The 21,991-nt window shown below is 42.2% G+C and overlaps 1 protein-coding gene across 1 annotated transcript in view; it reads right to left on the reverse strand.

The window, feature by feature from the left end:
- Nucleotides 1-21,171, reverse strand: part of PGAP1 (post-GPI attachment to proteins inositol deacylase 1) — a 53,426-nt gene extending 32,255 nt beyond the window's left edge. The window contains exons 1-10 of the mRNA XM_066635846.1: nucleotides 20,954-21,171; nucleotides 8,876-9,029; nucleotides 6,699-6,874; nucleotides 5,901-6,072; nucleotides 2,871-3,031; nucleotides 2,277-2,329; nucleotides 2,073-2,139; nucleotides 1,297-1,402; nucleotides 291-346; nucleotides 113-196 (exon numbers count right to left, since the gene is read on the reverse strand). Of these exons, the coding sequence (XP_066491943.1) occupies nucleotides 113-196; nucleotides 291-346; nucleotides 1,297-1,402; nucleotides 2,073-2,139; nucleotides 2,277-2,329; nucleotides 2,871-3,031; nucleotides 5,901-6,072; nucleotides 6,699-6,874; nucleotides 8,876-9,029; nucleotides 20,954-21,112 (1,188 nt within the window). The 5' untranslated portion in view covers nucleotides 21,113-21,171. The remainder of the gene's footprint in view (nucleotides 1-112; nucleotides 197-290; nucleotides 347-1,296; nucleotides 1,403-2,072; nucleotides 2,140-2,276; nucleotides 2,330-2,870; nucleotides 3,032-5,900; nucleotides 6,073-6,698; nucleotides 6,875-8,875; nucleotides 9,030-20,953) is intronic.
- Between the last annotated feature and the right edge of the window lie 820 nt (nucleotides 21,172-21,991).

A 21,991-nucleotide genomic window follows, 5' to 3' on the forward strand; every position in this document is an offset into this window, starting at 1 on the left:
AGATGAAAAAAGACAAAGGAGTTTAAATCATTATCTCATTCTCTCAGTGAAAAAGTATAAGTATTATGAAGTCAAATACACATTTTTGCAAAGAAATCATGCATTCTCTCACCAACATACTGTTTTGACAGTGGACATGACTGTATGATTTTCTATGGCTTGAGAGGGAGAAAGTAAAGTATTTTCCATTCGATTCCTGTTCAAGAGAAGACAAAAAAAATCTTAGTAGAATCTTCAAAGTCTAAAAAGTATCACAGTTTTATAGAGAAATAATAATCAACACTACTTACATTGTACGCTGTATAGGACCATTTTGCGGTTTTTACCTGGATCCAAATGAATGCTCCTGAAAACAATCAGCATAATTACTCAGGCATCCAGGAATAAAATTCTCTCACTACCACCACAATTAATTGATTCATAATTTAAAAACAGCATACCTATTTGTAACCCACACAACAAATATTTACTGTCATGAAACTAAACCCTGCATTTTATTTAACTTTTGAAAGACTTACCTTTAAATCAATTAAGACCTTTATTCTCAACATAGCAAGTAGGTTTGTAAGCCTCTATGAAGGATCCTCGGCATTTCCCCCTGATTTTCCCTTAATTTTTGCCTATTTTTCAGTATTTTGGATGCTTTTCCCAGCAGCATCTCAGATATTTTTTACAGGCAGCTTTTTCCCTTTGTTTGGCAAATGACATTGGCAATGTTGCTACATGGGTAATCCAGTGGACTGTCACACATCTTAGCTCTGCAGGCGCTACTGTGGTATTGATATTTAATAAGAACCTCTGGGGTTCAGCACTCTCCAAGAAGGCACTTCCCCTCCCAGATGTCCCCCACCTGATTGGTCCCTGTATCCTGGGATGGTGGCAGTGGATACAAACTACCAAGACTTTTCCCCAATCAATAGCTAGTTCAATGAAGGGAAAGCGGTGTGGTTTTTTTACTAACCACTAGCCCTACTCCCTTGGGTCAGTTGCCTTCTCCTTGAGAGACCCCTTCCCTGTCAGCTTCTTTGCATGCTACTCTGTAAATTAAATTTGCATAACTATCTTCAGTCATAGAAGGTCAGAACTGTAGCCAGCTAGCGATAATGCTTGCGAACATTAGTTCATTAATTCAGTGATGGGGTGCCCATGCCTCCCCTGTCTGTTCACAGTGCCTCCCCAGGGAGCTGGGACGCAGTTTGAGAACCTCTGGTCTAGGGAGTAGAATGTGATGGAGCAGCATTGGAGGCAATTAGGCAGACAGAGATGGGAGCAAGTAAAATAAAAAGATATGTTAACCTTTAAATTCAACAGCTGCTTCAGGCTTTTCTTCAAAGAATTTTGCTGGATGCCTCAGAAAGTGATGATTCAAGACTAACACTCTCTTTTGAGGATCTTCTGTTATCTAAGAACACACACACAGAGAAAAAATGTTAAAGTGTCTGACAATACGCTGTACCCTATGGTAGTGCTTTCATTTGGAGAAGCAGCTCCATTTTTGCATATGAGAGGGGTGATTTTCACTTATCTCCTCTTCCCTCTGCTACCGCCATGAACATCTGCTTCTAAAGGTCCCTCACCCATCAGAAAAAGACTTGGAGAACACGGGGGGGGGGGCCTACATAATGAAGGGGTAAGCAAAATTCACCCCACTTCAACAAATGCTTCTTTCTTGAACTGAAGAGATACTTCTAGATACAACCTAAAATTTAATTTTTTACTAGAATTCTTAGTATAATCTGGATTAAGGTTAACATCAATCTGTTTATTCAAATTACCACTGTTTGTAAGCATGAGTTCTCAAACTGTGAGATTCTCAAACATGAGATTCTTAAACTGGTTCCTGGACACACCAATGGGTTGTGACGCAATTTTGGGTGGTTCACAAAACTAACAAGGTAAATTAGGCTTTGTGCATCAAGGGTTAAACAAGCTGCTACTGGGGGGCACTGCTGCCCAATCACCCTTATAGCCACACCGCTTGGTAATTACAAACCACGTACAGCCTCTTAGGATCTCTAAAACTTTTGAGAACCAACTAAAATAAGCATGTTTGTGCCTCCAGAAATACAAACCTGTTTAGTTTTTTCATCAATAAGGTCAAAAAATGCTCTGATGATAGCCAAGATCAATTCTTTACACCTATAAGAAAATAAAAGGAAAAGGTTACTTTAAAATGTAACAATTTTGATAAAATGAAATTAAAACAGAAGTAGAAAGATAGTAATAAAATTAATACAGAGCCAATTGTGGTACCTAACATGGTCCCAGGTGCTTACCAAACTATAGCAAGGTGGTCTGTGGAGACCCAGACTCTAGGAACAGCTGTACTCTGATTAAGAAAAAAACAATTTCTTTTTTAAAAAATTAACTACATTTTTTGGAACTTAAAAGCATGATTATGAAATAAAACTGAAATCCTACCCACAGGACACTTTAATTGCAATGGCTGATATAGGGCATGCCCAATATAACTTTATCTTAATAGCAGATCACTTGTGAATCACAAACTGCTTTTGGGAGTATCCTTAAATACAGAAGTAGTCTTATATGTGAAACTTCAAAGAAAAACAAGCCTGAAGCACCCTTGGGCATCCTGAACTACTCATGAAGCCTTTTGGATCCTGGCCTTAATAATGCCTTGAATCTTGCCTTAGTTATTTGATAACAGAATAAAAGAAAATCAGTGCTTCCCCTAAATATTCTAGAATGCTTAGCATCAAACCAGTTATAGTGTGTCAAGGGAAGATTCAAACATTCTAACAATAAGCCTTCAGGTTGTACAAGTACCCCACGGGTCACAAATTGTTTGCAAAGTGCTGACAACTGAACTTGAAGAACCAATTTTAGAAGGGGAAAAGTGCTTTTTTTACCACAACAGATAAGGCACCGCTTTGTTGACTTGATCTGGGAAGGAAAGTCAGTCCTGAACGAACTTGATAATCTCGAAATCCTCCCGCCACAGAAAGAGTTGTTAAATTCTTTATGTCTTGAGCCTTCAGAACCCAGTTGTGGTTTACAGCTGTGTAGAAATCTTAGGGAAGAATGTTTTAAAGGTTAATTTAGCAACATTTGTTCGAAGAGGTTCAGTAACAACTTTTCCAACTTAAAGCAGTCTGCATTTCCATGCCTCACCCCCAACACATACACCCAAAAAGGGGCAACACTGAGCCAATTTGCCATCTCAGGTTTCAGACTGTATATTGGATGAAGTGAAAAGTTAACCCACCAGAAAATACTTTAGAAACTGACTATACTTTATTACTTTTACATAGGATTGTTAAAATTATTTGAGAAAGACAGCAGCTTGAAACAGCTTGAAAGTAAGCTTGCCCAAGAAGAAAAAGGCAATTTACCCTCAATTCCCAGACCTGATTCAGATAAGGAATTCTTCTAGACTAGCACATATGAGAGCTAATCTCATATCTGCATATTCAAGGTGACCAGAGGGAAGAAGGTCAGAATTGCTCACACACCATCTCTCTTTTTCTCCTGGTCAGGCCCATATGCTAGATTCATACAGAATGCGGACCATAGGCAAATTCCATGCATTACAACCTCTAATAGTTGCTTTTGAGGGTAGGCAGACAACACACACACACACACACACACACACACACCTGCAAAATCCAAAACAACATATGTATCAATGGGGGCAGAATCCCAATGCATCCCATTCACGTTCCCTCTGTGAATGCAAGAAGCAATCTGCAGGGACCCGCTCTGTCAATAGAACATTCCTTCCATTCACAGAGAGTACTCATAAAGGCAGAAATGATAGCAGGGATGTTGCTCAATGTAAACTAAACAACAGCCTTATAAGTATGCTTTCTTAACCATTCAAATGAAGTCAATAATACTTTAAAGAGAACAACCAGGTTGTTAATGTTGCAATGCTTCACAACAGACTTTCTGAAAATGTCAGTACCATACTGGCTTAATTGCACATGAGAGTAGACAATATGCTACCTTTCACTTGGAGTCTTTACTTTGCATACATTCCACAGTTAAAATAATAATCAAGGTCTGAGTTGAAAAAGCTGCAAGTCATTCTATACTAACATATTAATGTGATATTGAGCAGTATTCTCTAAGTGTCCCAGTTCTGTCAAGCTGCAGCCCAAACACAAATCAGAATATACACACAAGAGAAGAAACACAGAACTAAGAACCAGATACTAGGGGCTGCAACCCATTCTCACAATCAGATACCAAACACACATCAACTCTTCTGCAGCTGAAATGAACAACTGCTTGCATTTGGTGCCCATCTGGTCTGTAGACAGAATCTTAGGTTCACAGTTTTAGCTAAACTCATTCCGAGGAATCTGAGTTCAGCTAAATGCTGAGTGCCCCAGCAAAACACAATAAAAATAAAATGAAAAACTTGGCAGGCAAAATACTGTTTCCTATATCGTAGGCAACTCTGTTGCCATTTAATCCCTACAGTTAAAAACCAGCACTCAAAAGCAATGCCTTACCAGTATTTCCAGAAAATGCTCAAACACGAGGTTTGGCAAATCTCTGGTGTGTCAAACGGAGGTTGAATATAGTCCTAGTAGAGGATGTGTATGCTTAGAGATCAACAGGGGAAATATGTTGATCTTCCATGTGTCTGTTAGCAGTGATTATTATTTGTCACAAAACAGCCCCTGAACTGCCTCACTCCCTCCTAGCAGGATGTCATGAACAATGGCTTATTTTGGCAGAACCTTCCTTCTGGAGTCCCATAAGACCCCATCTTGCCCTCTTCTTGTTCAAGGTGTGCAAGAGTTTGCCAGGTGAAAAAGGAAATCTGGAGTGAGACACTACCCATTTAGTGATACTATTCCATATCCTTCATCTTAACCCTAGTCCGGCTTTCTATAGATCATTCAACCTTTATTTGGCTTTCTATATTTAACAGTTAACCTTTAACTGACTTTCTATATTTAACACTACAGATTAGATGCATACAAATATTTCAAACTTCAGTGAGTAGGGAGAACAGAACATCAGTCATTACACTGATGAAATAGTCTGAAATAATAGTCTACTCCTGGACTCACTATGGTGCCTGAAAGATTACGCCAGGCCCTAAGAACGCTTTTTACCAATTCTATCTGACATCTCTATAAACCCAGTGACTAATGTGCTTCATGTGGGACTGTCATAAGACAACATCTGGCAGTTGGTGGAATACCAAGCCTCACCTCCATATTGCCAGCTGCACCGGTCTCCTCAGCCACTCTAGTTTTGGTCTATGAACACTGAATGAATTGGGCCCTGCCATGTCTACTGTCTTAACAACTGTCTCCTTCTCTTAGCCCCACTGCAAAAGTTAATATAAAGTGAACCATAAGGAGGGGAGAACACTGTGAATCAGCAACAGAGCAAATGTTCTACATGCATAAGATGCAGGTTTGATCCTTCAATACATCCAGATAAGGCTGGGAAAGACCCTGGTCTGAAATCTTGGAAAGCCACTACCAGTCAGAGTAGACAACACTGAATGAGATGGACCAGTGGTTCGATTCAATATTAAGTAACTTCATATGTTCAAGTATCCTCTTCAGTATCACCAAGTCATGTTTAAATAGCAAGTGCATATGTAGAGAGCCATATGTGATTCCTTCCCCACTGCCACAGAACAATCTTCTCTTTGAGTTTTGTCAAAGCTCAACATTTTCCAAGGCAACACAAGACATTTCAGTTTGAGCTGACATTAAAAAAGACTAATTCAGGAATTACCTACTGCTCTTTTTTTGACTACTTGTTTTTAAACCTTTAGGACAGGAGGAGGATACATATTCAAACAAAGTGACAACAGCAACGTGTTCATAAGCCACTGGAATGATATGGAAGGCTATCCAGTCACATAAAAACATCCAAAACAAAAGTGCTGATACTAGAAACACACTTACCTGTAAGGTATTGGTCTAAAGGCATTACTGGTGCAACATGAGGTGTGGCTTGAGTAACGAGGACATTGAGGAGTTCCATCTTAAAATTTTTAAGTGTCAGCAAAGCTCTTGCAACAAGACCACCCATGGAATGACCTACTATTGCAACACTGCGTGGAGCAAGTTCCTGGCCCTACAAAGTTAACAGTAAATTATTTAACACTGAGAAGTTATGAAATCACAGGCTCTTACCCATTTAACAGTTACATATTTTAATTCTGACATACACTGTGCAGCTCACAAAAACATTTTCGGATATTAGAACAATAAAGGATTTGATCCTCAGGTGTGCTTTCCACTGAAGCCTCCACACACCATATCTATGCTGACCTGAAGTTGCCCCCAAACCCTGAGAGTAACTTTCATGGGTGGCACAGGGAGGCTGCAATGGAGGGAAAAGGTGGCGACACCCTTTGTTCTACAGTCACGCAGGGTGCCTCCTCTTGATTTCACTGGATTCTCCCTTCCTCCACAGCCTCTCATGACACATGCCATCTGTTTTCACAATACTTGGGAGTAGCTTAGAGAAGGGATTGCAGTTGAAAGGAAGGGGCAAACGAGTTCTCTTCCATGAATTCTCTTCTGCAGGTTGGCTGACTCTAACCCATGCTAGTGTGGAAGCTGCAACTGCTGCCTACAGCAAAATACTTCAGCATACATCTTATACAGCATGCATCTTCTTCCACCGTAATCAAATCAGATAGAGCTAATAATAAGGGAGTAAAAATATAATGCTTCCCAACATCTTTTAATTCATACCTTATACAACTTAAGAATTATTTTAATACATTCATGCACAAATCTCGTCTGCTTTTGTAGACTTCCACCATAGAGTGCAACAAGTTCCTCATTGAAGTTGATACTGAAGACATCAAAATGGTACTTGAAGTCCAGGTCTTCTGCTTTCCTAAGTGCGATTGACCCAAGTGAACGTACTGCAAGAAAAATATATTAGTTAATGATTACTTAAAGGTTAAAAAGTCTCTAGAATTTGGTGACAGGATTCAAAAGACTTAGAGAGGAAAATATGAGTATATAATTTAAGGCCACAAAATTTAGGGTAATTTAGGGTCACCAAACTCCAAGCTAATGTGACACACATGCAACATGCAACTGTGACTTGAGGACAGAAATGCTAGGTACACAAGAACCCTAAGAACAGTACTTGAAAAGGACTGGCAACTACAGCTAGAGTACTACAGTCAACAAGGAAAGGTGTCTACACCTTTCCTAGTGTACAGTCCTAGTACTACAGTCACCTAAGGAAAGGTGCTCATCCACCGTAAAGACTGTTCTCACATGCTTTCCAAACACATTTATTTCAAAAACTCCATAGTCATGTGTAGTGGACTACAGAAAAATCAGAGTATGACTTCCGGCCTGTAAGCATCTGTTACAGCACAGGCAGGAAGATCAAATGACAGAGGTTCTTGTCACAGTGGTTGCATCTAAATTCTGATGAAGTGTTTGGACTGGGCTAACACATCAGAAGGCAAGAACGTCTTAGAAAAAGATCAATGCTGAAGAACCTAACCCTTAGCCAGAACTTGTGGGGAGGGGGAAATCCATGGTAATGAGGCACACTCTCCAAGATTATATGACTAAAAAGGGCATTTTATGAGGAGAGAAGCACTCTCTGTTCCAACTAAATTCAAAGTCATAGCACAAAAGGTGATGCTACAGTCTATAGGCAAGACCTGTTACATCATCAACTATTTCAGCAATTTCCAACCTTTTTCATCTCATGGCACACTGACAAGGAACTAAAATTGTCAAAGTACACCATCAGGTTTTTGACAATTGACAAGGCACACCAAGCTGCCAGTGGGGTGCTCACATCCTCCACTGGCCCTACTAATAAATGACCTTCCTCCAAATTCCTGTGGCACAACTGTGGACCACTTGCAGCACACCACTGCACCATGGCGCAGTGGTTGAAAATGGCTGATCTATTTTATCTGCCTCAGGAAATCCAACGTTATGTACTTTAGTACAAAGCAAAATTGTTAGTACTGGATAAGAAAAAAATGCAACTGATACAAACTCCTATTTTCATACAGGTTTTCTCAGGGAATCATGGTTATATATTGTTATCTATTCCAAGTCTCCTGACACAGTGTGGACATGACATTTAAATATAAACCAAATATTACTGATTACAATGTCGTGTTTGAATAAGCCATGGTAATATACTGCTTTGACTCTCAAAGGTTGCTCCCAGAAGACATTTTCTCTCTTGCATCCAGATATTTCCCTAAATAAAAAAATGTAATTATAGATGTCCATATGGTATTTTCTGTGATTATTCCAATAATCCTCCAATGACTGTTTTCCAGGGCTGTTTTTCATAGCTCTCTATTTTAAAGCCTACACATTAGAGCCTCAGTACTATTTGCTTATATGGCTAAAATAGCAAAACAACTTGGGGCACATTGTGATTTTTCTCCAAATTTAAATGTGAACTACAACTCCAAATTAATTCTTCTTCAAAGTTCATCGGTACTGCTCTAATAAAGGCTTCCACAGTAATATTTCTGGGTTTTATCCTCAGTTTGGTAATGTTTGTCAGCACCCCCCCCCCCATTTAATATTGATATCATCACACTTCTCAAACCATCCTTCTCTGCAATTTCATTTTTGAAAGCTAAATTCTATTTCCTCATCGCCTTCATAAATTCCTTCTTGCTTATACAGTACCTCCTAATCTGTTTGCAAGTCAGTTTCCATCATCTATGGAGTGAATGCTACCTTGCTGAAAACGAGTAACGCTGTTAACAATAAAATAAGAAACATATTGGAGAACACGTTTTTATTGTTGTGAAACCAATTATTAGCCCACTTGTCTTTTAAAGTTAATACTGTACAGATATTGAAATCCCTCCCTGGTTATAACAGATAACTAGACATATACCAATATTCCTTTGGAAACAGATTACCTTGCTTGTAACTGCCAGCATTGCCCGGAAGAAAGAGGACAGGAATCCCAGTTAACACCAGATTTCTGTTTTCTTCAGCATAACTTCCTTCGCCATAGAGATAGAGCTCATAAGCTGGATAACGCCTGGAAATTTTCTTAGGGAGCTTTATTTTCTGTAACATACATAGTTATGTGTATTTGAGCAAATTAAAGGAAATCATTTGACCAGACAAACTTGTTATATGCAGAAACAGATTATGGGAGAAGGAATCCAGAAAATAACTACCACAAGTTGACTTGGGCTCCACAAAAGTTATGCAAGCTTAAGAAAGAGAAAAGCTTGTAGTTAACAGCCATTGTTAAGCAATCTTTTTCAAAAGAGTTAAAAAGGAAGTAGATAGCAGTTTACTTTGCTATCCTATTGGCATGGGATGGCCACACCTTAAAAAATCTTAACAAGATGCACCATAACCTTCTATGCACAGAAAGTAAGTTTTGATATACAGATCAAACTGTATACCATAGGAGGAGGTATAGTTTGACTATACCTATATGACTTTGGAAAAACAGAGCCCAACCCTGAGCTCCCGTGGTATGCGGCTGCGGCAGCACCGAAAATGGCTGCTGCTGCATCCTACACTCCCACGGTAGCCGTGGGTGGCACCTCAGAAGAAGGGGACTTTTGACCCCTTCCCCCGGCTAATGGGAGTAGCCCCGGAATGGGGCTACGATTCACTGCCGACCAAAAGGTCAGTGGTGAAGTAAGAGCCTTTGTGTCAGGTGCCTGAGCCTGACGCAAAGCCTCTGAATCCGGTGGAGCATTGCTCCACCGGTCCCGCCTCCCCCCTCCCTACTCCCTCCCCCTGGCATGCCTCCCCCGCCTTCTCCCCGCACCCCCGCTTTCCTCTTTGTGGTTCAACGGTTCATGCGACCACTGAGCGGCAGAGGCTGGGCAGTTGCCCAGCACTAGCCAGTTTGCAGCACCTTACAGCATGTTTGCGACAGTGCATGCAGGCAGTAAGCCAGCACATCAAGATCAGGATTGGGCTCCAAATGATTTGAGACTGCTTGTGTTGGCTTAGAAATAAAATGTGCTACACTGGCTTCCCTCAACCAATTCAATTAATTCTTCGCTATGCACATGACTAATGCCTGTGTTGCTGGGAATAGTCTCCAGGACCAGGGGGAAATGAACATTCACCACTTACGGCAGCAACAAGTTCTGGGGAGGATGGATGAGGTTGTTTTTTTACTCCCTCTGCTGCCCTGCAGGGATGCCCTCCTCCATTTCGACTTTCAATGCATCACCATGCAGATGACCCACTTTCCTAAGAGACACCTAGAGTATACATCACAAGCTAAAAAGGGCATTTACTACCATCATTAGTTTATCCAGCAGCCTGTAATGGTAGAACTTCTCTTGCCCAGCAGAATTTTGATACGGAGGTTCCAGGTCATGAACTGACTCACTGGGCCTTAAGCAAAAGTGTTTGAGTCTCAGTTCCCCATGCATTAAAAAACACACACACACACATACTGATGGCCTACTTCAGGGTTGCTGCCATGATGAATTAGGTAAAGTTTCAAAAGCACTTTGGATGCCAGAAGCATATAAATGTTATGACCTGGGGAAAGTCATTTTATCTAAATAGCTTAATAGGCTTACATCATATCAAGTAAACATCAGGTGAAATTGAATTAATTTCTTTTTTTGTGGCATTTGCCAGCCTCAATTATACATCATTAGTGAAATGAATATTGAGCAATACATGGATTGTAGCTGTAATAAATCAGTGATTTTCAACCTTTTTCATCTCACTGCACACTGACAAGGTGCTAAAATTGTCAAGGCACACCGTCAGTTTTTAAATAATTGACAAGACACACGTCACTGCCAGGACGACTCACATCCCCCAACGGCCCTACTAATAAATGACCCTCCCCCAAATTCCCATGGCATACCTGCAGACCATTTGCAGAACACCAATGTGCTGCAGCACACTGATTGACAATCACTGCATTAAATGTTAGTAATAAGAAAAATTGCAGCTTCTCAGTTTGTTCTAACTCAGTATTTCTCAAACTGTGGGTCACCACCTGATTTTTTGAGGGTCGCAGGCCCTGCAACCAGGAAGCTGCAACCTAAAATGTTACCTGCTTCAGTGACCATGATGCACTGCTTCCTGGTCCAAAATTTGGGTTGCAAACCACCAGTGGGTCACGACATACAGTTTGAGAACCATGGCACATTATGGCCACTGAATCAGGTTGTGCACCACCTCCTGGCTTTGGCGGGCACCAGATCCCAGATTATGGACAACGCAGTGGGTTACCAAGGTAAACAATTTGAGAACCCCTGTTCTAATTGATAAAATAGAATAGTTATACCAGATTCCGGTAGCTAGTCTGAAATGTGTGCTTTAAAAATACTAACTCTTCTGTTTACGTTAACAGGAGAATGGATTCCCACCATCCTTCAAATTTAAAGACCAGTAAAGTCTTCAAAGACAAGTTCATGCACTTTTGAATAAAAACATTCCGTGACAAACTGCATGCGTATTGCAGTTTTATAACACTTTTTATGACCAAAGAATACTATAATTCAGCACTCTCCTTTTTATGTGGTTATATAGCTAGTAAATTATTCTTCAAAGTGCCTCATGAGCTGCATTCTGGCCACCCCTTGTATATATAGTAAACACACACATTAATGATAGCCTCTACCAGTACAGGGAGTTTGTAGCTAGTTTAAAATTTGTTGGTTGCTTCTCTCCCTACATCTCATGGAATGCTGGGTTGGCTTCTTTTCCTGACTTGTTCTTTCCTGCCTATATGTAGCAATAACTGCAGCTCTCACTAGTTAAAGCTCTTGAAAGTTAGTTTTGCTGTGTGTGGAACTGACTGATTTGCTCAACGCTGCTGATTTAGAGTTGGAAATTCATGATCAACATATTCAATGTAGAGCAAAACCGTCTTGATAAAAACACCATGAAAGAGAGGAAAGAAATTCAAGTGTTACACTTATAAAACAACCCTGTAGATAGCACTTAAGAAGTTTAGCCTTATTTGAGAGTTTACATGCACACACTTTCACAAGAGCTTAAACTGACCAAAAATTCAATGCTTGGACAGGAAGGTACTACATGACACATTTGGATGGTACAGGTTTGTCGGTAACGGATGACTGGCCCTTGAGATACACCTAAAGACAAGAAATATAGCAAGCTAAACATCAGCATGGAATTCTTGGAAGAAAGCCAGAACTTATGGGAACTTGAATCTGTAAGAAGATTTAAAGCTTAGCTACTAAACTCTGACACTTAAGTTCATCAACTAATGCTACTCACAATCACTATAAAGTTACTGAATAAACAGCCCAATTAACCTGGCATGGTACCTGGGAGACACTGTGAAGCTCACAGAGACACATATATTTGATTGTTCCAAGCTGGGCAGATAGAAGCTACTTGAAGAAATAAAATAGTACTGGTAACTCTTGATTTCCATGGTCTTAATTTGTGCAGTTTTGGAATAGCGCAATTTGCAAATTAAAACAAGAAGTCTTTTTTATGCTGGCAATTTTTGAAATAAACGCAGACAATAAATACACTCACCATGTGCCTCTACTGCTAAACTGTGGGGGACTCCCTCCATAGTCCCAAAAAAGCATAGGAGGAGGGTTGAAGAAGGAGGCTTCTGGGAGTGGCTATTGATGGCTGAGAAATCAATGAGAAAACACTCAGTGCAGACAAAAGGGACAAAAGACTGGAACACTATGAGGCTCTGGCACCAGCTTGGGATTCCACTCTTCCCTCCCTCCTCCCCTGAAGACAGGTAAGGGAATGTGAGCAATGCTATACACCATTTCTGTCTCTCAGTCATCATTCTCCTCCTGTTGCTGCCTCCACTTTCTTTGCTAGCAGTTGAGGGGATGCGACAGCCAAAGTGCAGGGCTGAGTGCCCAGCTGCGAGCTTAATGGGTGTGGGGGAAAGGTGGAAACTCTGCGCAGGTCGGCAGCGCTTAGGTATGGTCTCACTGCACAGTCAACGCCTTGGGAGGCGGAGGCAGGAAAGCCAAGCACATAGGAACATACATCTCAGAGGAAAGGTTGTGGGTAGGAAATGCATCATAGTCTTCCTCATTGCGTATTCATCAGGAGCCTCCCAGAAGCCTCAAACCTTCCCCTATGTGCTATCTTAGGCAAGCAGAAGATGTCAGTGAGTGTTAAATGACTTTGCCCCTAACCCAGGACAATATCATTGTTTCCTATAAGAAAAATGGTTTTTAATTAAAACATTCTCAACATATGTGCAGATTTTCGGGATCTCAACCCCAGCATAAATTGAGAGCTGCCCATATCACAAAACCTCTCTGGGTAATTTTAATATACATACAGTGAAGTTAGGGAACATCCATCTCTGCCCTAAATAGAAATGCCCAACTAACTTATGTCAGTATTGTTAAGAACTCATTATTCATGGACCTGCATCTCTTGCTACTCAATCTTCATGTTTTTAGTAATGTAAAATTTGGTTTCAACTTCAAATTCTCTAACAAATCTTAGCTATTACTAAAGATATTATAGCACTAACGGCTGAGTACTCATACAGCAAAGAATATTAGTTCTGTTCCAATTACAATAGTGTTTTTGTAGGTGGGCATCTGTATATAGTATATGGCATAATACACACATTTACAGGTTGAGCCTAGTTATCCATGGAATTGGATAACTAATCAGCGGATCTGGCTCAACACAGGTCCCCTGGTACAGTGTTGAGTCAGATTTGGTCCAACCTCCAGAGCCCCCTCCATGGGACTCAGAAAGGCCCCCAGAAGCATTAGAAGGCCACTTTTGGTCTCACGAAAAATCGGCAGTGGCGTTCCAATGCTTTTGAGGGCCTTTCTGAGGCCTATAGAAGCCGCACACAGCCCTTATAGGCCTCAGAAAGGCCTCTGGAGGTCCTAGAAGGGCACTTCCAGTTTTTGGCCAAACGGCCTTCCAGTAGCCTGTGGCGCACAGGATCCAGCAGCAGCCATTTTCAGTGCCACCAAAGCTGCGTGCTATGGGAGCTCAGGATTGGGCTGTAACACAGCAACCATGTAAAGTGATGAATAGCCATGGGCAAATTCTTCCTTTGCACCTCTGGAATCTACAGCATTTAGCTACAGTCTATATGCTATATGCCGCCATACTTTTTAATTGATAACTACAGAATTTTTATGGTTCATACCTGAGAGACAAGTCATACATGTGATAGCAAATTAGATTTACAAATCAGTGTTTCTCAAACTTTGGGTCAGGACCCACTAGGAGGGTCATAAGCCAATTTCAGGTGGGTCCTCAATCATTTCGATATTTTATTTTTAATATATTAGACTTGATGCTACCATGACAGGTGACTGCATTTGGGGAAATGTGATAGATTTGTACTTATAACAGGCTCCTATGTATATGTTTTTAACAGTGATAGTCAATGGGACTTACTCCTGGGTAAGTGTGGATAGGATTGCAGCCTAGGATTGTTAAAAATTTTCCTGCTTGATGATGTCACTTCTGGTCATGGCATCACTTCTGGTGGGTCCTGACAGATTCTCATTCTAAAAGTGAGTCCCAGAGCTAAAAGTTTGAGAACCACTGCTATAGAGTATCAAGATGCACATTCCATCCTAAGATTTTCCCCAGGCCTACTGATCACTACATAAGTTTATTGAGCAACCTGGCTCTATACATGATCACTCTAATATGCACAAATGCTGCTAATATCCATCTCATTTTAAACGAGTGTAGAAACTGCCCATACCTATAATTAGTTTATTTTATTTCCATGCCATCATTCAAATTGAAAGTTCTCAAAAAGGCTTACAACTAAGCAGGAGGTCAGGTCTAGAGGGTAGAGCCTCCGTCTGCCTGAAGATAACATCCACAAGGTCGCCAGTTCGAGGCCACCGGCACCGTGCGACCCTGTAGCAGCTGACAAGCTGAAGCCGAGCTATTCCATCTGCTCTGAGCGTGGGAGGATGGAGGCCAGAATGTGAAGTCAGATCGGATTGAAACACCTGAATGTAGTGGTTCTTGAAAAAGAGAACCTTCTTTCAATTGTAAAAATCCCTATTTAATAAGGGATTTGGATAAGCCTGCCTATGTAAACCGCCTTGAATAAAGACCAAGAAAGGCGGTATATAAATACCTGCTTAAAAAAACAAAAAAACTATAAACCAAAATACATTAAAGCCATCTCAGCAGCATATCACGATACAAGAGCTAGTTTAATCAAGACAACCTGCTCATCTGGTACCATTTCATACCAGACCTTAAATGTCAAGTAACAAATCAACTAGAAGGTCATGAGAAAGTTTCAGAGTGGCTTGCAACACTTGCTCAAATTACTGTATACTAATTACACTAATAAACTGCTTGGGTAATCTTTTTCACATTTGTAGGGGTTAGCCCCAGAACCCATCTCAATGCCATGTTCACCCCAATACCACAGGGAGTAAAGACAGATAACCAGAGTCTCTCAGAACATGCACAGGGTGTCCTTCTCTCTAGCCAATGAACAACAATAACCTGTCTTCACACAGCTGAAAGTGGGATCAGGTTCCCAGGCAGGTTTGAACCAAGACACCTAATTTTAGAGATGAAGCACCAGCGTTCACAAGAGCAGTTCTGAAAGTCATAAAGTCATTCTCAGTATGTTACCCAGTCCAATGAATAGTCCAACAGAACTGTTTCACCCAATCAGCTCGAAACATAACAGAAGTTGTATGGATTATTTTTTCTTGCCGACTCAAAGTTTGCCCTCAGGAAAATCCTAAAATTCAGTAATTATTTTTATCTATTAATTTGCCTTTTCAGAAGCTGAAGGTGGCTTACACTGATTGATAAAATACAACTTATAATATAAAAATTTAAAAAAATTAAAGAAAATCCAAAACATACTTAAAAGTCAGTACAGCAAACAGAAGCAATGCTTCAGGATTAGTGCTCTAAAGTTTAACATAGCCTGCATATTTATTTCAGAACATCTACTACTACTGAAGGGTATTAGAAGTGCAGTGCTTGGTTTTTTTATTTTTAATAAAATAAGTCACTCAAATTATCACTCAAATTATCCAGTCACTCAAATTATCAGCTGCTAACAATTCCCTTTTTCTTTTAAATTTGCAGTATAGACTACCACATTTATAGTTGACACTCCCAGGCACATTGCATGTGAAACCTAGCTATTATTGCACTGAATATCCCAAGGCTAAAACAGATTTCAACACCAAAATTACAAGCCTAGTCAGGTGCAGAAAACTGTGTGGGTGTCTTTTCTCAAGCCCTTTAATATTCCTTTTCTTCTTCTTCTTTTTTTTTTTTTTTTTACAAAACTCAAGTTGATTCTCAGTTTCTTATTTAACCCAGAAGAAAATGGAACTGAAAGTAGAACTTTGCTTCACACCAAACAAGCTTCAGATCACACAAAAACACACACCTTTGCCACTGGATTGTCCTTTTCTACAGCATTGTTTCTGGACCCAACCTTAATTTGGCACAACAACAGCAAGTGCTTATTCATATGAACTGACCTCGAAGTTCCATCTTTTAGAACACCTTGCACATAAATGAAGTTTTAGACTAGACATGACAACAGGACATTTGGAAGGGTCCCATCTGCTGATGGCAGCAGTAAACAATTTGGAATGACCCAGTGTGAAGTGAAAGTTTCTAGCTCCTTATTCAGAGATGCTTATGGTTTGTGTTTTACATACATTTTATGCCAGCAAAAGTCATTTTCCTTCATGGAAGCCATTTTCTGTCACTCTCCACCCTCCTCAGTTTCTATGCCACATCCTGCTCTGGAAAGTCATCCCATACAGTTCTGAACCTACCATTAGCTCTGATGAGCCAAAAGCCCCAGGCGTGAGCCACTAGGACCCTGCAGAAGCCTCTCTGAGACTCCCGATGGGGGCAGAAACTGTGCTTCCAGTTTCCTGGAAGCACAGTTTATAGCATGGGGGAACCGCAGAGGCTTTCCTGATGCAGTCCTGGGTTGTGCAAGGCTCAGTGAGCCGCAGGCGAGGGGGGCATTTTTGCGCAGGAGGTGTCATCGCGAACCTTTGCCCTGGGTGCAGGGCTGAGGAGACCCACTGCTGATCCCATAGAAGTTGAAGGGGAGGGGGTGCTGATATGGCAAGGAGGGTACTAGAGTTAAGGTACAATCCAATACAATTGACACCAGGGCATCACCTTTTAGAGTGAATTGCACAAAAGTGAAGGTTTGTGCCAAATACAAGAAGGCATCTATCTTGTAAGGGAAAGCCTCCTCAAAAGGCAAAAAAGTACAATTCGGACCAGCCAGAAGATACTGCTAAGGTTGCAAGCTTCAGCTCTTTATTCAGACTGATTATGCACCTCTGTCTTGAATAAGTAAATGAGAACCAGAAGTAAACTTCATATAATTAGCTAAACTGATAGACCCCCAAGGGACTTGGTTTGCCCTTTGTACGACAAAATCAAAAACACAGAAGGTCTGAAATTTGGAACATTTCCAAGTTTATTTTAAAAACATAAGAACAGCCCCACTGGATCAGGCCATAGGCCCATCTAGTCCAGCTTCCTGTATCTCACAGCGGCCCACCAAATGCCCCAGGGAGCACACCAGATTACAAGAGACCTCATCCTGGTGCCCTCCCTTGCATCTGGCATTCTGACATAGCCCATTTCTAAAACCAGGAGGCTGCACATACACATCATGGCTTGTAACCCATAATGGATTTTTCCTCCAGAAACTTGTCCAATCCCCTTTAAAAGGCATCCAGGCCAGATGCCGTCACCACATCCTGCGACAAGGAGTTCCACAGACCAACCACACGCTGAGTAAAGAAATATTTTCTTTTGTCTGTCCTAACCCTCCCAACACTCAATTTTAGTGGATGTCCCCGGTTCTGGTGTTATGCGAGAGTGTAAAGAGCATCTCTCTATTTTGCAAAAGAGAGACAAACAAAGCTGCACAATGGGCAAGCAAGATTGCAAGTCTCTGCTCCCCTTCAGGACAAGGATTCAGTATTTATACATAATCATACAAGCAAGCAATTTTCTGCCCCCCTCAGGGGCTAGACTCACATGGTGGTCCCAGATACATTCCCACCCATTCAATCTCTTCTACACCCTTCCCTTTTAGTCTGGATATTTTGAATTCTTCAGGCTCACTTCGTATCCAGTAACCACTGGTTTTCTGGCCTTCTACTTGGTATGAGAACTACTGGGTTCAGATGAGGCTTATCTGGTTCTCATAGGCTAGCTACATGGGCAGGAGGTCTGGTCTAGAGGGTAGAGCCTCCATTTGCCTGAAGATTAACATCCACAAGGTCGCCAGTTCGAGGCCACCGGCACCGTGCGACCTTGAAGCAGCTGACAAGCTGCAGCTGAGCTGTTCCATCTGCTCGGAGCGTGGGAGGATGGAGGCCAGAATGTTAAAACCAGATCGGAGTGTAACACCTTGAATGTGGTGGTTCTTGAAAGAGAGAACCTTCTTTCAATTTGTAAAAATCCCTGCGTGGATTTAATAAGCCTGCCTGTGTAAACCGCCTTGAATAAAGTCTTGAATAAAGACCAAGAAAGGCGGTATATAAATACTGTATATTATATTATTATTATTACATGTTGCTTGGTTCTCAAGCAAGTTCTACAAGTTGCCTTTATCTTGTGTTTCAGTCATGTTTTATAGAAAACGTTTCAGCAGGTGCAAATTTTTTTTCACCCTTGCTACACTACACTGTGACAAGGCAAAATTTCCTCTAATAAAAGGTCAAAAGCCCTGTCTGGCACTGGTCATCACATTGGAGAGATTCTGGTTCAAAACTCAGATACGACTTTTTCTACAACTGAATGCACCAGTGGTACCCAACAGCAAAGGAAAGGGGCTAACAGAAAGAGGAGGGTCAATCTAGATCAGGGGTCTCCAAACCCCGGCCAGGGAGCCAGATGCGGCCCATGGCAAGCCTCTATTCGGCCTGTGGTCAGCCTATGATCCCCTGAGAGCCTCTGGCCCAGCTGAACAAACACAACCAGAGGTGTGCTTGTGGGGTGGGGGAATGGGGGTCCATTTAAGTGTATGCTTTATTTCTTGGGCTGTGTTTGTGCTTGGGGAAATCCTGGACATTTGAGTCCATTCATTTATTTATTCATCTAAGTTCCTTCTCTAATGTATTTATTTAAATTTTATATTTAACTTTTTTTCTGGCCCTCAACACTGTGCCAGATATTTGATGCTGCCCTTCGGCCAAAAAGTTTAGAGACCCCTGATCTAGACCAGTGGTTCCCAACCTTTAGGACCCCACAGACTATCAAGGCAAGAACTGGAACCGCTATGGACCACATGCAATCCCCACCACCTGCACACAAATAATACAATTTGCAATAGAGAAGATTTATTAGTTATAGAGAAGATTTGTGGGTTGCTTATGTTGCTGGCTGCAGGTAGCTCTCTAATGGTCAGTGGGAAAGTGCTCAGAAGTGACTGAAAACCTCATGGACTTGCAGGGGTCTTGCAGACCATCTGTGGTTCATGGACCATAGGTTGGGAACCAGTGATCTAGACAGCTATCATTAAAGAGTTATACAATACACACACCAAACACTGAACTTTCACTTTTGCTTTTTAAAAGTAGCATATAAATATACTGTACTACATAGTATTAAATATTAAAAGTATTGCGCTTGGTGCAATTTGCGATTGAAGGTGAGCCCTGAGGCTCAAAAGGTTGCAGACCTTAAGACCTGTGTACTTGTTGCATCTGTTCATCTCAGCTATGCCCACACCAGGAAAAAAAATCAACCCTTACAATTGAAGAGATCTTTGAAGAACCCTTTAGGGGCAGAGATGAATGGAAAGCATGTTTGTTTGGGCAGCAAGTGTTAAGGGTTCCTGTAATTATTCAGAGCAAATACTTAAAGATGGCTTAACAGGGCTTACTGTTTAAAACCTCCACCCCCTCACATTCAAGCAAGTTATGGAGTGCTAAACACAGCTGTTAGCCCATAATAAGAAAGATGACAGGACTCAAGGCAACCTGGAAAATGGGTCCTCTGAGAATCTTAACCATCCCAGATAAGTGAGGATGGAGATTAGCAAATTGCTGGAGGCAACTGTATTACTGCACAGGTGGCAGGGATGAGCTGAGGAACTGGTTCTGAGGCTGAGTCTTGGCAAGTGCTTCCCCAAACTAAATTTTGCAGAGATCAGGGCATACTTGTGTGAGAAATATGGCTTGTGCAGCCCTTCAAGCCCCATGGGTGTCACTGAGATCAATGGGTCTTACACTAAGAGTGTTTTTTTGAGGGTGGGGGTAGCCTAAATCTGAGCCTGTGAGTACTGTATAAGGCTGCAATCCTATGCATACTTACCTGGGAGTAAATCCCACTGAACTCAACTGGACTTACTTCTGAGGAGACATGCACAGAATTGCACTGCAAGAATCAGAGAAGGGGCAGCTGGGGCAGAAGGGGCAATAGTGTGAGTCATGGTACTGCAGGGGCAGACAGAGGCATGTGCATCCTTGTTTCTCAACCTTGCCCTCCACCACACCACTTCACACAGTAAACTTATTCAAAGTAACACTGGAAGTAACTGGCGATGGCACCAGGGCTAGTTACTTCCAGACTGGGAGACCAGAAGCAACACCACAAACACTGGTAAGAGGCTCAGGGGAGATGGGAGGACGTTTTCAAGCACAGAAAAGCATGCTTTGGAGCTCTGCCTGCCAATGCAAGCCTCCTACACTTGTTTGTTGTGTTGTGTTCCTGGTCTTGCTGCCAGGCGGCAGGTGTCCAGGGGTTCTGCAGGGTACCACCAGACACCACTTCTAGTACCACTGGTTGACCTCTGCCAGGTAACCTTCGAATACCACCAGCCACCAGCTCAAGCACCACTGATGGTACCAGTACCACTGGTTGAGAAACACTGGTCTTCATTGGTCTTCATTCACACGTGCAGGGAGTACACGCGAGGAGGAGGCGCTTCCAAGCCTTACTGTGTGGGAAGAAAGGAGGAGGCAGGGACCGAAGCGCGCCGGGGGCTCCTGAGGGGCGCGGGCAGCCCGAGGACTCACCAGGTACTCGGGGTACTCGAACATGTAGGTCATGCCGCAGCGGTTCTCCTCGTAGAGGAAGAGCACGTCCCGCACCCCGAGCAGGACGAGGGCCGCCAGCGCCCCGTACCACACCGCCGCGGCCACGGAGGCTCCAGGAACCTGGCCCGCCGGCGGCATGTCGCCCTCGCCGGCTCGCTCCCCGGCCGCCTCGGCTCCGCCAGAGTCTCCTCCGTTCCCCGCCGGCTCCACACAGGCGCTGGGAAGGCGGAGCCGCCAGACGAGCTGGGTGGGAGGGGCGATAGGCGGGGCTTCCAAGGCTCCGCGGGGGGGGGTCACGCCATGTTGGGAAGGTCGGAAAGGGTTCGAACGCCGGCCCCAACCGCCATTTCGGGCTCGTCCTGAGGGGCGTGTGGGCTGGGCGCCATCTTGGGGAGGGGGCCTTCCGCCATGCAGAGAAGGTCGGTGGTGCCTCCTGCTCCACCCCCTTGAAGCAGCCACACAGAAGTGGTCCAAGCCTTTCCCACCAAGCCCTGGATGAGGCGTTTTAGTGGTTACTATGGCAACGAGGGAGGCTTGCCCTAGCCTGGGGTGGGGTCAGTGGAAGGCTGGAGGGTCTCTGGTTCATTCATACTTTTTCATGGACAGCCCAACCCTATCCACACTTTCTTGGGAGTAAGCCCCATTGACTAATTGAGTAAGTAATGAGACTTACTTCTGAGTAGACATGCATAGGATTGGGCTGTAAGTTCACAGTACTTGCTCCATAAATACCTCAAGGAATGTGCAAATTCTCAACAATTCAAACCATTAAAGAGAAAATGAAATGAAATTTGAAAAATTAAATTTAAAAAGCAAATGAAATTAAATTTTCTAAGTTAAAAAGAAAATGAAATTAAACTAAAAAGAAATTAAATTTAAGAAGCACTAAATTTAAAAAGAAATCCACTGAAAACTACAGTAGCAAAAAACAAAAACAAAAAAGCAAAAACCAAAGATTACCACCAATATTGTATGATGACTTGGCTAAATAAAAACATCCTGACACTTTTTTTTTTT

Source organism: Tiliqua scincoides, chromosome 1, assembly GCF_035046505.1.
Source record: "Tiliqua scincoides isolate rTilSci1 chromosome 1, rTilSci1.hap2, whole genome shotgun sequence".
Lineage (NCBI taxonomy): Eukaryota > Metazoa > Chordata > Lepidosauria > Squamata > Scincidae > Tiliqua > Tiliqua scincoides.